This window comes from Rana temporaria, chromosome 5 (genome assembly GCF_905171775.1).
Source record: "Rana temporaria chromosome 5, aRanTem1.1, whole genome shotgun sequence".
Lineage (NCBI taxonomy): Eukaryota > Metazoa > Chordata > Amphibia > Anura > Ranidae > Rana > Rana temporaria.
This window is the reverse complement of record NC_053493.1, coordinates 287578724-287591059: the sequence shown is the minus strand read 5'-3', so window position 1 is coordinate 287591059 and position 12336 is coordinate 287578724. Positions and strand designations below refer to the sequence as shown.

At 43.5% G+C, this 12336-nt stretch overlaps 1 protein-coding gene across 2 annotated transcripts in view; it reads left to right on the top strand.

Annotated features, from left to right (window-relative positions):
* The window catches only part of CEP192 (centrosomal protein 192), a 190263-nt gene that overhangs the window by 88130 nt on the left and 89797 nt on the right, over nt 1-12336 (top strand). For both annotated transcript variants that reach the window (XM_040353923.1, XM_040353922.1), the window contains exon 19: nt 10031-10985. In XM_040353923.1, coding sequence (XP_040209857.1) covers nt 10031-10985 — 955 coding nt within the window. The remainder of the gene's footprint in view (nt 1-10030; nt 10986-12336) is intronic.

Sequence of the window (12336 nt, the reverse complement as noted above, 5' to 3'; positions counted from 1 at the left end):
GAGATCCATGGCTTCCAAATGACCCAACCTGTCCAGTTTTGAGAGCCGCGTATTGTGCAGATTGGGTTAGATCAAGCCAATCTAGAGGGAACCAGGTACCATCTGGTTGGGGCTTTATAGTTTGTCTCCACTGTCAATACATTGGCGGAGCAAGATTTTGTGGCTTCTCATATTTGGGTGCAATCGGCAGCATCTCGCTCTAATCCTAAATTTGATGTCAACTTCTGTGTGTAGGCAAATGGTTGCTGTGACAAGGGCATCGTAAGTTGTGTATAGAGAAAGGAGATCAGTCATGATGGGCATGCAGGTCTGAAGTATGTTTTTTAATAAAGGATGTTGGCATTCTAAGTGTAGGTATAAAAAGCTCAGTATCATAGCTCTTTTTCTTGTTGACGCTGTGCAAAAGAGTATACTCACCTGGTAGATGGTCGCACTTGAGTAAAACATTTTCGTGCCCATTCACAATATGCTAGCAGTAAAAAGGATCGTTGGTCCAATCCCAACCACGACACTACCTGCCTGGAGTTTGCATGTTCTCCCTGTGCCTGCGTGGGTTTCCTCCGGGTACTTCGGTTTCCTCCCACACTTCAAAGACATGCTGGTAGGTTAATTTGCTTCTGTCTAAATTGGCCCTAGTATATGAATGTGAGTTAGGGACCTTAGATTGTAAGCTCCTTGAGGGTAGGGACCAATGTGAATGTACAATATATATGTAAGGCGCTGCGTAAATTTGACGGCACTATACAAGTAATTAAAAAATAATTTAAGAGACCCTGAGGTTATAATTGGAGGCCTTAAGTGTAGAGATCAGGTTGATTGAGAATGTGTCTGCATCCCAGGTTCTTAATCTCCCTGGCGGTATGATTCTTTCAGAAAAAACATGCTGAAAGCGGTACCATTATTTGCAAGGAAATTTGGCGTTTTATATTGTAGGTCTGTCATTTTTAGAAATAACTCACTTAAATCTGACCAAACAAGCTTCTAATAGGCATCCCGGGTATGACATTTTTTTAAAAACAAAATTATAAATTATAATATAATAAATAATTATAAATGATTATAACAAATAATAATATAATTATAATAAAAATTATTCAATAATGTAATCAAATCAAAATCACTGAAATTTGCTCAGTTGCAGAATTGTTGCTGTCATTATTTTTTTTTTTTTTATGACGAATTTCCCCACAAATCGCTATCGCACAATTCTGCAAGTGATTATAATTTATTATCGCTGTTTTTTAGCTGATCTAAAACTATTTTTGACATAAAGGGACACTTTTGGTTGCTATGGACAATCTACAGTTTGCAGGGAGAAAGAAACGTTTTTATTATATAAAATGACATGCATGACACAGGACAGACCACTAGGGACAAGGGGGGTGTGTTTTCTTTACATACAGTACTGTAATCTATAAGATTACAGTATACTGTATGTATAGTGTTTGTTTACTTTTTTGAATTTGGCGCCGTTCTCCGTCCCCGTGCGTCGTAACGTCGCAGGGAACGGAGATCGGCGTCACACGGAGGCACTGTGTGAATCGAGCGAGGTCCCGCTCGCTCACACAGCGCGGTGGCATCGCTGGATCCAGGGACAAGGTAAGTAAAACTCCCTGTACATCCAGCGAGGCGAGCCCGAGTCTGACTCAGGGTTACCGATCCTAGCCCAAAAATCTCACCCCGAGTCAGACTCGGGAACACCGCCCAGGAGGTTAAGGTAAATTTGGTGACTGGGTAGGTAATAAAGCGCCTATGTGATTGACTGACTGATGAAGCCAAAATAAGTTCTCCACACTTGTAGGGTGAAAACTTAGGTCTTCCAGGGATACCCAAGTATGTGTTTTAGTCCAGACATGGGCTTTAGTATATAAGCTAATTGAGCCGCCTGATAATTTTGGAGGTGTGGAAGGCTACGGACACCTGAATATTTGCTTCTAACCAAAGTGGTTCTGCTCAGTCGTAGTCAGGTGTTGTGCCACACAAAAGATACGATTTGCTGTTGTAAGGAATGAAGCGTAGTAAATTAAATCCATGCCAGAAGTAATACAAGATTTTGAGTAGGTATGTCATTTTAATAGCAGCCACTGTACCAAGTCAGACTGTCATATATTTGTCACTGCAGCAGTAGGGACTTAAAGTGGAACTTCAGTTATTTTTATCTTTCTATGTGTTAAATCCTCTGCCCCCCCCCTTTTTTTTTTCCTACCAGTAAATACCTTATACATTTTTCTGTTCCTTGTCTGGTAAAAAGCCTAGGCTTATGACCTTATGCTGCACAGCTCTTTCTCTAACTCTAGTGAGAGGAAGGGAGGGGTATGAGTCATAAGAGGGCCAATGAGAGCTGGAGTTGTGCCGGTATAAATCCAAAACGTGAAGAGGCAGCAGCTTTAGCTGCCCACAGTTCAAATCGATGCAGCCAAACTCGGTGGCGGAAGATTTCTGCAGCATATTTGTAAGTACAGAATCACAGTATATATAAAAAAAATGCAAAGTTTTTTATATTGCAGCAGTCTTGCTCCAAGGTAACGTTGAGCGCCTTGGACTTTTTCTCTTGCGTTCATGGACGGACACAGCAGCCTTTGACTGTAGGGTTATATCCGCTTCCTTCCAGGAGAGTTAGGCAAAAATACAGCACCTAAAGTGTTAACAACCTTTCTTTAGTGCAGCTCCTCCCAGTGGGCGTGGTTCACCGGGTATAACCCACACCCTGCTCTAGCAGCCTCAGTTTTTCTCTGCCTAACGTCAGGAGAGGACAGGCCCTCTATAGTCCTGTACTCTGCGGATATTTTTTACCTTTTTTTTTTTTTTTTTCGTTGTATTTATTTTTTGTTCGTTTTGTTGCATTTTTCAATCCTGAAATCTGTGCTGCGCTGAGGTGCTGTCACTTTGGGTGCTTTTTAAATGCGCAACGGCCGCCATTTTGCCGGGGTCGCGCTTTCTATGGCTCGGCAGCCATTTTCTTGTGGTCCTATGCTGTTTGCTGTTTTTTTTTCTCACTCGGTGGCCATCTTGGATTTCTTTTGGCCTCGTGCTGCAAAAAGACTGCAAATCTGCCTGATGTACCAGTTCCCTCGTTGGAATGGTTTCAGGGGTTTTACTCCAATCTGTGGTCCCCAAGAAGGACGGGGTCCGCCCTATCCTGGACCTCAAGGCCCTCAATTGCTTTGTCGAGGTGCAAAAGTTCAGAATGGAGTCGATTCGCTCGGTGATAGCGGCACTCCATCAGGGGGACTTCCTAGCGTCCTTGGATATCATGGATGTATACCTACCTATATGCACAAAGCATCAGAGGTTTCTGCGCTTTGCGATCGGGGAGGATCACTTTCAATTTGTGGCCCTCCCGTTCGGCTTGGCCTCGGCACCGTGGGTTTTTACCAAGGTGCTGCCCCGATACTAGCCCTGCTGAAACAGCGAGGGATCGCTATCGTGGGATATCTGGACGACCTTCCCCTGCGAGCTTCCTCAGGCTCAAAATTAGGAGGAGGATGTGTCTATCACGTGTCAAACTCTCCAAGAGTTCGACTGGCTTCTGAATATCCAGAAGTCAGTGTTAGTTCTGTCCCAGAGACTGGAATACTTGGGACTAGTCCTGGACTCCGCGGAGGCGAGAGTGTTCCTCCCGACGGAGAAACTGAAGACCCTGCAATCTGCAGTGAAGCAGTTGTCGACCCAGAAGTGGTCGTCTCTTCGTTTCTGCATGAGAGTTCTGGGTCTGATGGTGGCCTCTTTCGAGGCGGTCCCGTATGCCCAATTCCACACCAGGGAGCTGCAGAGGGAGATTCTGTCACGTTGGGACAAGCTCCCGTCTTCTCTGGATTACCAGATTCAGTTGAGCCATCTGGTCAAGTCTTCCCTGGTGTGGTGGCTGACGTCTCCGGTGCTTCGGACTGGGAAGTCTTTTCTGCCGTGCCGATGGACAGTGGTCACGACGGATGCCAGCCTCTCCGGCTGGGGGGGCGTTTGGGGCACCCAGTCAGCCCAGGGGCGCTGGACTCGGGAGTCCCGCCTACTGATCAATATTCTGGAGCTCCGAGCAATCAAGCTGTGCCTTGCCAGGTGGTCCCTGGAGCTGCAGGGCTGACCGGTCAGGATCTAGTCCGACAACGCCACGGCCGTGGCGTACGTCAATCAGGGAGGCACAAGGAGCTCAGCTGCAGCGACGGAGGTCGCACACATTCTTCGGTGGGCCGAAAGGTCCGTTCCGGCTCTATCGGCCGTGTACATTCCGGGAGTACAAAATTGGCAAGCCAAGTTCCTAAGTCGCACAACTCTGCATCAAGGGGAGTGGTCTCTCCACCCGGAGGTGTTTCAGGGTCTGTGCCAAAGATGGGGCACTCCAGACGTGGACCTCCTAGCGTCCTGTCTCAATCGGAAGGTGCCACTATTCGTGGCCAGGTTAAGGGACCCGTGGGCGGATGCGTCAGACGCGTTGGTGGCACCTTCCCACCTCTTCCTCGCCTGCTGCGCAGAGTGGAAGCAGAAGGGATTCCAACAATCCTGATCGCCCCAGATTGGCCGCGCCGCTCCTGGTGCGTCTGGTGGCAGACGTCCCCTGGTGTCTACCCCTGAGAGACAATCTCCTGTCGCAGGGTCCGATCTTCCATCCTGCTTTACAGTCGCTGGCTTTAACGGCGTGGCTGTTGAGAGCCAGGTACTAAAGGACCGGGGCCTGTCGGGCTCGGTGATCTCTACCATGCTACGTGCACGGAAGTCTACTTCACATAAGATTTACCATCGTACGTGGAAAGCCTACATCTCTGTGTGAGGAGATGAAGTGGCACCCTCGTACATACGTGGTGTCCCGGATTCTGCTGTTCTTACAGCGGGGAGTGGATCAGGCTCTCGCCTTGAGCACGATCAAGAGTCAGATTTCTGCTCTGGCTGTTTACGTTTAGCGTCCCTTGGCAGCGCACTCCTTAATACGCACGTTCTTCATGTGGCCCCTCCGGTGCGCCCTCCACTGCCCCATGGGACTTGAATTTGTTCCTCTCGGTGCTTCAACAAGCTCCCTTTGAGGACATTTGCATTCCCTGGATGTGGTTCGGGCCCTTTGAGTATACTTATCGGCGACGGCTCCGTTTCGGAAGTCGGACTCAGTGTTTGTGTCGGAGACTGGTCCCAGAAAAGGTCTTGCAGTCTCGTCGGCCACCATTTCTAGGTGGATCCGACAGGTTGTGCTTCAGGCCTATGCCCTGAAGGGGCGGACGCTTCCTTTTCGGGTCACGGCGCCTTCGACCAGGGCGATTGGTGCCTCTTGGGCTTTCCGTCATCAAGCCTCTGTGTTACAGGTGTGTAGGACAGCGACCTGGTCGTCGATCCACACTTTCTCAAAGTTTTACAAGGTGGATGTGAGTGCATCTTCTGATGCCTCCTTCGGCCGCAGGGTGTTACAGGCGGCAGTTTAAGGTTGGAGTTCCTCCGTTGAGTAACTCCAGTTTTGTTTGGGGTGAAGCTTGGTTTGCTGTGGTTTTTTTTTCCCACCCCTCGAATTTTTTGACACTGCTTGGGGACGTCCCTACAGTCAAAGGCTGCTGTGTCCGTCCATGAACGGAAGAGAAAATAGGATTATTGTACTCACCGTAAAATCCATTTCTCTGAGATCATGGACGGACACAGCACCCACCCCTCCTTTGTTTGTACTGCTTGTTACGAACTGAGGCTGCTAAAGCAGGGTGTGGGTTATACCCGGGGAACCACGCCCCCTGGGAGGAGCTGCACTAAAGAAAGGTTGTTAACACTTTAAGTGCTGTATTTTTGCATAACTCTCCTGGAAGGAAGCGGATATAACCCTACAGTCAAAGGCTGCTGTGTCTGTCCATGAACTGAAGAGAAGTGGATTTTACAGGGAGTACAAAAATCCTATTTTTTTCTCATTCGCCTCTAGTCCCTTTAGAATGGGAGTCGCACCTAAGATGGATCCGTCACACAGCAGGGGTCCAGTCTGTCCTGGTTCACCATTTCAGGTCTGATTTGAGCCTGAACTTTGGGCTGAATTCGGACCTGAAACTGACCAAGAAAGCACACATTTTTCCTGGAAACCGCACTGAACCTGCTGCAGAGATATGTGAACCGACTCCATAGAGAGCCAGTCACATTCTCCTGCTATTCAAATTGGATGCAGAGAAACCCACATCCAATTTGCATAGGTGTGAACCCTGCCTCATAGTGGCAAAGTCACCAAGGACCAACCAAATATTGGGTAATGTGTGCGTTTCCATTACATGTAAGATTGCATCGTCGACAAATTGCGTTTTGTCAGGTGCTGGCTACCGAGAGGCCAGGAATAGCTGAGTAAAAATGGAGTGCGATAGCCAGGGGTTCTAATGCTAGTGCAAATGGCAGCGAAAGAGGGCATCCCTGTTGAGTACCCCTGTCTGTAGGAAACTGCATAGATTTGTAGCCCGCGCAAGAGAAATCGTAGTGAGGATACCTGCTTACAGAAATGTGGTCCAAAACCCCATCTGGACAAGAGGTGAAAGAGGACCAAAAGACAGTCAAGGGCCTTATGAAGACATAAAGAGAGCAGTAAAAAAGGGATGTTGTGTCTTGGCTATATGCATTTAATATTGTGGCTGGCTTCGACAACTTGGTCTTTACTATTTAGAGGTCCAATAATCTAATTTAGTCCAGAGGCATGTATCTTGGCTAGAAGTTTAATGTCCAGGTGTAAGATTGGTCTGTAATTGGACCAGGTAGTATGAACCTTGTATTCATTGGTAAAATAGGTGACATGTGAAAGGCTTAGCCCAGCTCTATTTTGTCCCTACTGATGCTACATACAGTTTATATTTAAACTTGTGTTATTAAAGAAAATGGTTGATTTGGAGCAAGCTATTTAAAGTAAAAGCAAACATGGAGTTGGGCTTTATTACCTGAGCGCCATCTTTTGGGCGCTTTCTCCCCTCCCCTGAAGCAGACCACTGGGGAAATCTCATGACTGAACCAGAGAGCTCTAAAATTAGTTCATTATATGAATCTTTTGCAAAATAGTTTAGCATAGGTATTGGAAGGTTGGTGGGAGCAGTTTTAGGCATAGTTGGGCAGACCATACACTGTTTGAATTTCAGCAGGAACAACCATCATGCTGGGTTTTACCTGCGAGTTATAGCCTGGAATTGTACTTTAGGTCCCTTACAAAAATAAAGCTAAATCTGCGCTATTGTAAGGGTGAGCAGCTACAAACAATCCAGTGGAAAAAGAAAGCAAAATGCAATATACAAAAAATTGTAGCGCTAAGATAAAAAAAATGAATGAAAAAAGCACTGATAGTCTATAGCCAACACTAAATTACAGTGTAATCAAATATAAGTCCATACATGTGCATAAACTTGATAGATGAATGGACCAAGTGCAAAAATTATTCCAAACCCACGGTGATTCACGATAAACTTAACGTGTGGTAACGGTACCCACCACCAAAAGGGTAGGCTTACCAGATATATTGAACCCAAGTGAGCATACGCTCAAAGGGTCAATAAAGCTCAATGTATGCAGATGGAAGATATATCAGCAGGAACCGAGTATGCAATCGGCAGGATACACTGAAGTCTTCACTTGGAGGACGGAGGAAGGTATCAACAACTTGGAGATGACTCATAGAAGATCAAACCATACCCAGAGTACATGGAGGAAATGAAAGGCACATAGTGTGATTCCCTAAAAACATGGGATGTTTAATAACGGTTAAAAACACTTAGGTGAGTAAAAAAGGACATCAATATAGAAATGTGCATGGCAGCAGTAGAGTCCCGACGTGTTTCTCAAAATCTCGCATCGTCTGACGATGCAAGATTTTGCGAAACGCGTCGGAACTCTACTGCTGCCATGCACATTTCTATATTGATGTCCTTTTTACTCACCCAACTGTAAGTGTTTTTAACCGTTATTAAACATCCCATGTTTTTACGGAATCGCACTATGTGCCTTTCATTTCCTCCATGTACTCTGGGTATGGTTTGATCTTCTATGAGTCATCTCCAAGTTGTTGATACCTTCCCCCGTCCTCCAAGTGAAGACTTCAGTGTATCCTGCCGATTGCATACTCGGTCCATTACTGTAACTTATTTTGTTTGACCTATTCGCTTGCTTTCACTGTTCTGTCAGTACAGTTTGAGTCTCTGAACTGGAACAATTATAAAGATTATTAAAGTCAGTATGCAGTTAAAATCCATTGACCAACACATGAATGTATTAGGAACCATAGATTATACTGCAACCTACTAGGTGGTGTGGGTCAGTGTTCTGGTCTCTGTTAGGGCTTTGTCTCGGGAAGAATCAAAGCTTCCAGTCTACATCTTGGCTTTAACGAACAATGTCTGTCTTTAGATCACTGGACCCCCCACCTGTAATCTCATCCGAATCATTGGAAAATGCCATAGTTGTGGCTTGCTCCAGTCATTGGAGGGGAAACTGGCCTGTTGCAATGGAGACATAGGTAGAGGCTATCCTGTCGTGGACACTGCTTTATGTTTGTGGTTTTTGATCATGCACATTCCTGGGGGGGGGGGGGGGATGGCACACAGATTTTCTCCACTGACCATTTCTAGACCTGGGGGGAAATGGCCATTCATTCCAAAGATGTTTCAAGACAGATGTCTACATATGGGGATTGACCTTGGATAACATTTGTATGCTGAACTCCAGTCACTTCAACAAAAAGTTTTAGGGGTCATCAGCATTGTCCTATAGGAAGCCTAACTAGGTCATACATGGAGGCTGCTTTGAGTCTAATAACTTCCTTTTTACCAAAAGTGGTTTCTGCTTTTTGTCTTAATGAAGTACAGCCTGAGCTTGTTTGGCTGGGCTTCTCCTATGGGGTTTCAGGAGTGCAATTCGTTTTGCACTCATGTGACCTATTTTTAGCAGAGAGCGATCTGAAGATCACTGTCTGCTGACGTCACACAAATCAGTCCAGGCATCGCATCATCCCGAGTCTGGATCAGCCAGGTGCCTGAACTGATGGCGGTCTCATCCCCTCAGTGAGCTGCTGAGATGGTCGCTACTAGCCCCTCAGTAGCTCACTGAATGTGGGGGAGCAGAGCAGAAGAGCTGCTGATTGACCGGCAGCAGTTCTCTGCTCGGGTTGCTGAGAGAACCGAGCTATCGGAGGTGTTCGCTGGCTCAGTTCTAAGTGCAGAGATACCGAGGGACAGATGCAGCATCGAAACCAATGCTGCATCCACCTAGGTAAGTATAGAAACTGTAATAACCCTGATTACCATACTTCTCCTTTTAATGAGTAACAGTAAAACCTTAGGTTTCATATCAAGGTTGTTTACAGCTAACAGCAACTGTCTTAATAAATATATATATATATATATATATATATATATATATATATATATATATATATATATATATATTTAATTTTATTTATCATATGTTTTTAGCCATAGTTTTTTTATTATATATATATATATATATATATATCTCTATATATATATATCTCTATATATATATATCTCTATATATATATATCTCTATATATATATATCTCTATATATATATATCTCTATATATATATATCTCTATATATATATATCTCTATATATATATATATATATATATATATATATATATATATATATATATATATATATATATATATATATATATATATATATATATATATATATATATATATATATATATATATATATATATATATATATATATATATATATCTCTATCTATCTATCTATCTATATATATATATATATATATATATATATATATATATCTATATATATATCTATCAAAAGCATGACTGGCATGCAAGGAATTATAACCTGGGATTACAGTGTCTGTTTTTTCTGTGGGCTGCAACGTAAACTATTTCTGTGGGCTGCAACGTAAACTATTTCTGAATATAATCCCATGTCTCTCATTGGATTAAAAAAATAAATAAAAAAATTAAGTACAAGAATCCATTATTCATAAGCAGAGGTTGGCTGTCTCAAGCCCATGGCTAGTATGTCTAAATTAACAATTGTTTTGCTTTAATACCACTTTGCTTCTTTTTTTTTTTCAGCCCCAACAGATTATCAAACAGGTGTCTCCAGAGCTAAAATCTAACAAAACCCTTGATGTCACATTACTGAATATAAGTACAATTGCCTCAGCCATTGCAAATGCCTCATGCAGTGCAGACCCTTCGGAGTTGGCAGCTATGATACTAGCACTGTCGAATAGAAATAAAGGAAGTTTACCTCTTGATGCATCTGTATATAATGAATCTCTCAGGTGTTTTCAAACTTCCCTACAGAACTCAAATTCTGGAAAGATTTTTGACATGGAGAAGTACTTGAAAGCCACAATTAATTTCCAAGACACTCAAAGTGAAAGTTTTGACCGCTCCTCCATTATGGATTTTTTTGGGGAGATGTCTCAGGGACATAAGCAGCCTCTTACAACAGCTGGAAATTTGGCTAATATTACAGATGTTCAAAAACAAGATTTGATCAGACCGGAAAATTCAAAAGCACTTCAAGTGGGTTGTGTAAAACCTTTGCCTGTAGAAGCAACACTTAATGTCACCACTGTGAAACATAGTGTTCCTCATGGAAACCGCAAAAAGGATGATGCCCAATCGCATGTTCGTACTAGCCTGCCAAAGTCTGTTGAATTGTCCGATTCCAAATGTCTTTCCAACCAACCCTCCAATAGAGCTAGAGTGTGTGATGGTAAAGTAAATAAGCTTGACAAGGAGAACACGCAATCTGCTACTCTTATACCAGTTACTAGGCAATCTGACCCAGTAGATAAATTAAAGATAGCCTGTCAGCCATCAGCCAGTAATTCAGACCAAAGAGAATGTGGATCATTAAAGCCTTGTCTTCAGGAGCGTGTAAGAGCGAAGTCTCCAAGAAAATCCCCTTCCCACATGTCAGACGATCCGCCAGGTGTTAAGGAACCGTGTGGTGTTCGTGGGGAAGCTTCCCAAAAACATGTTTGTTTTCAGCCATCACCCAGTCGAAGATTCAACGGTAAGATATTTAAATGAATAACCTTTTTCCTCTATTCATCTTCCAGAACAGCACATAAAAGTGGCTCCGCTGACCCAAAACACAAAATGAGACTCGCATTTGCATAAACGCTGGCTACTGGACTGCCTCATCTCTCTCCTCTGCTTAGCAGAAACAAAATCTCATGTATTACTATGTGTTTGAAATAATCAGTCTAGTTGCAGAAGAACCCCCCCCCCCCCCCACTTTCCGGTCAAGACGGCTTTTCCAGAGCATTGGACCTGGATACCAATGTAAATTTTTGTGGATAGATTCTCTGTGGAGAGCTCCTTACCTCTGTTCAGTTATGTACTTTTACTTTTGCCCCCAAATGTTTCCTTTATCCACCTCTAGGGATAGACCACTATCCAAATTTGGTGGAACCTGGTTGGTCTTGTGGGCTTATTAGTGACACTTGACCTACAAAGTATACAAGAGCATGCTGTAGCTTTGCTGATGCAAAGCTTTAGGGTTCCTTTTTTTTTTTTTATTAACCCAACCCCACTCCTCCTTCTAGATTTGGTGTGCGTGTCTGTGCTTGTGTGTGTTTTGTGTGGTGTGTTTTTTTTTTTTTTTTTGCTTTTTCAAATCCTATTTTAACTTTGCTTTGAAGGTGTGGGGGCCCTTAAAGATTAATGGGCAGAAAGGTGTGGGGGCCCTTAAAGATTAATGGGCAGAATTGCTCTTAAGGAGGAAGAAAAAATGCATGGGGAGCACAAGCCGGCAATAGACACCAGTGTGTGCAACACATACTTTGGTTATAACGGCTAAAAAAAATTGCCTTGAACCCAGAACACAAATTCATTAGATTCCAACTTAATATAAAGCTGAAAATGTATATTGCAGATGCTTCTGTGGCTTTAGTGTGTATAAAGTTCAGGATCACAGCATTAGCTAATACAACAAGGAGACTTAAAAGTTAACTGGGAATTCTATTCTTAAACTTGAGCCTAGTACACTAGAATACAAATACATTTCCAAACTTAACCAAATTTTACCTATTAATTTTCGATATAGAGACTAGCATGAAAAAACAAAAAAAAACGATCATTGGTCCTATAATCTCATTGTGTGTACTAGGCTTTAGACTGTGGTATACCTTTTTAGTGTGGGCCTTCTCTTTGGTAGCACGTTGGCAACGGTGTTTAATAAGTCAGCAGGTAAGAGAGGCTTTACTAAACAGAAACAAGATGAGAAACCCTTTCAAAATATGAAGTTTCACAATCGGGATACCTGCAAAGAATGGTTTTCAAAGAAAGGATGGGGGTGGTTGGGAGGGGGGGTTCATCCTAACCCTCCTTGAATCCTATGCCTCTGATTACAAAAATAATCC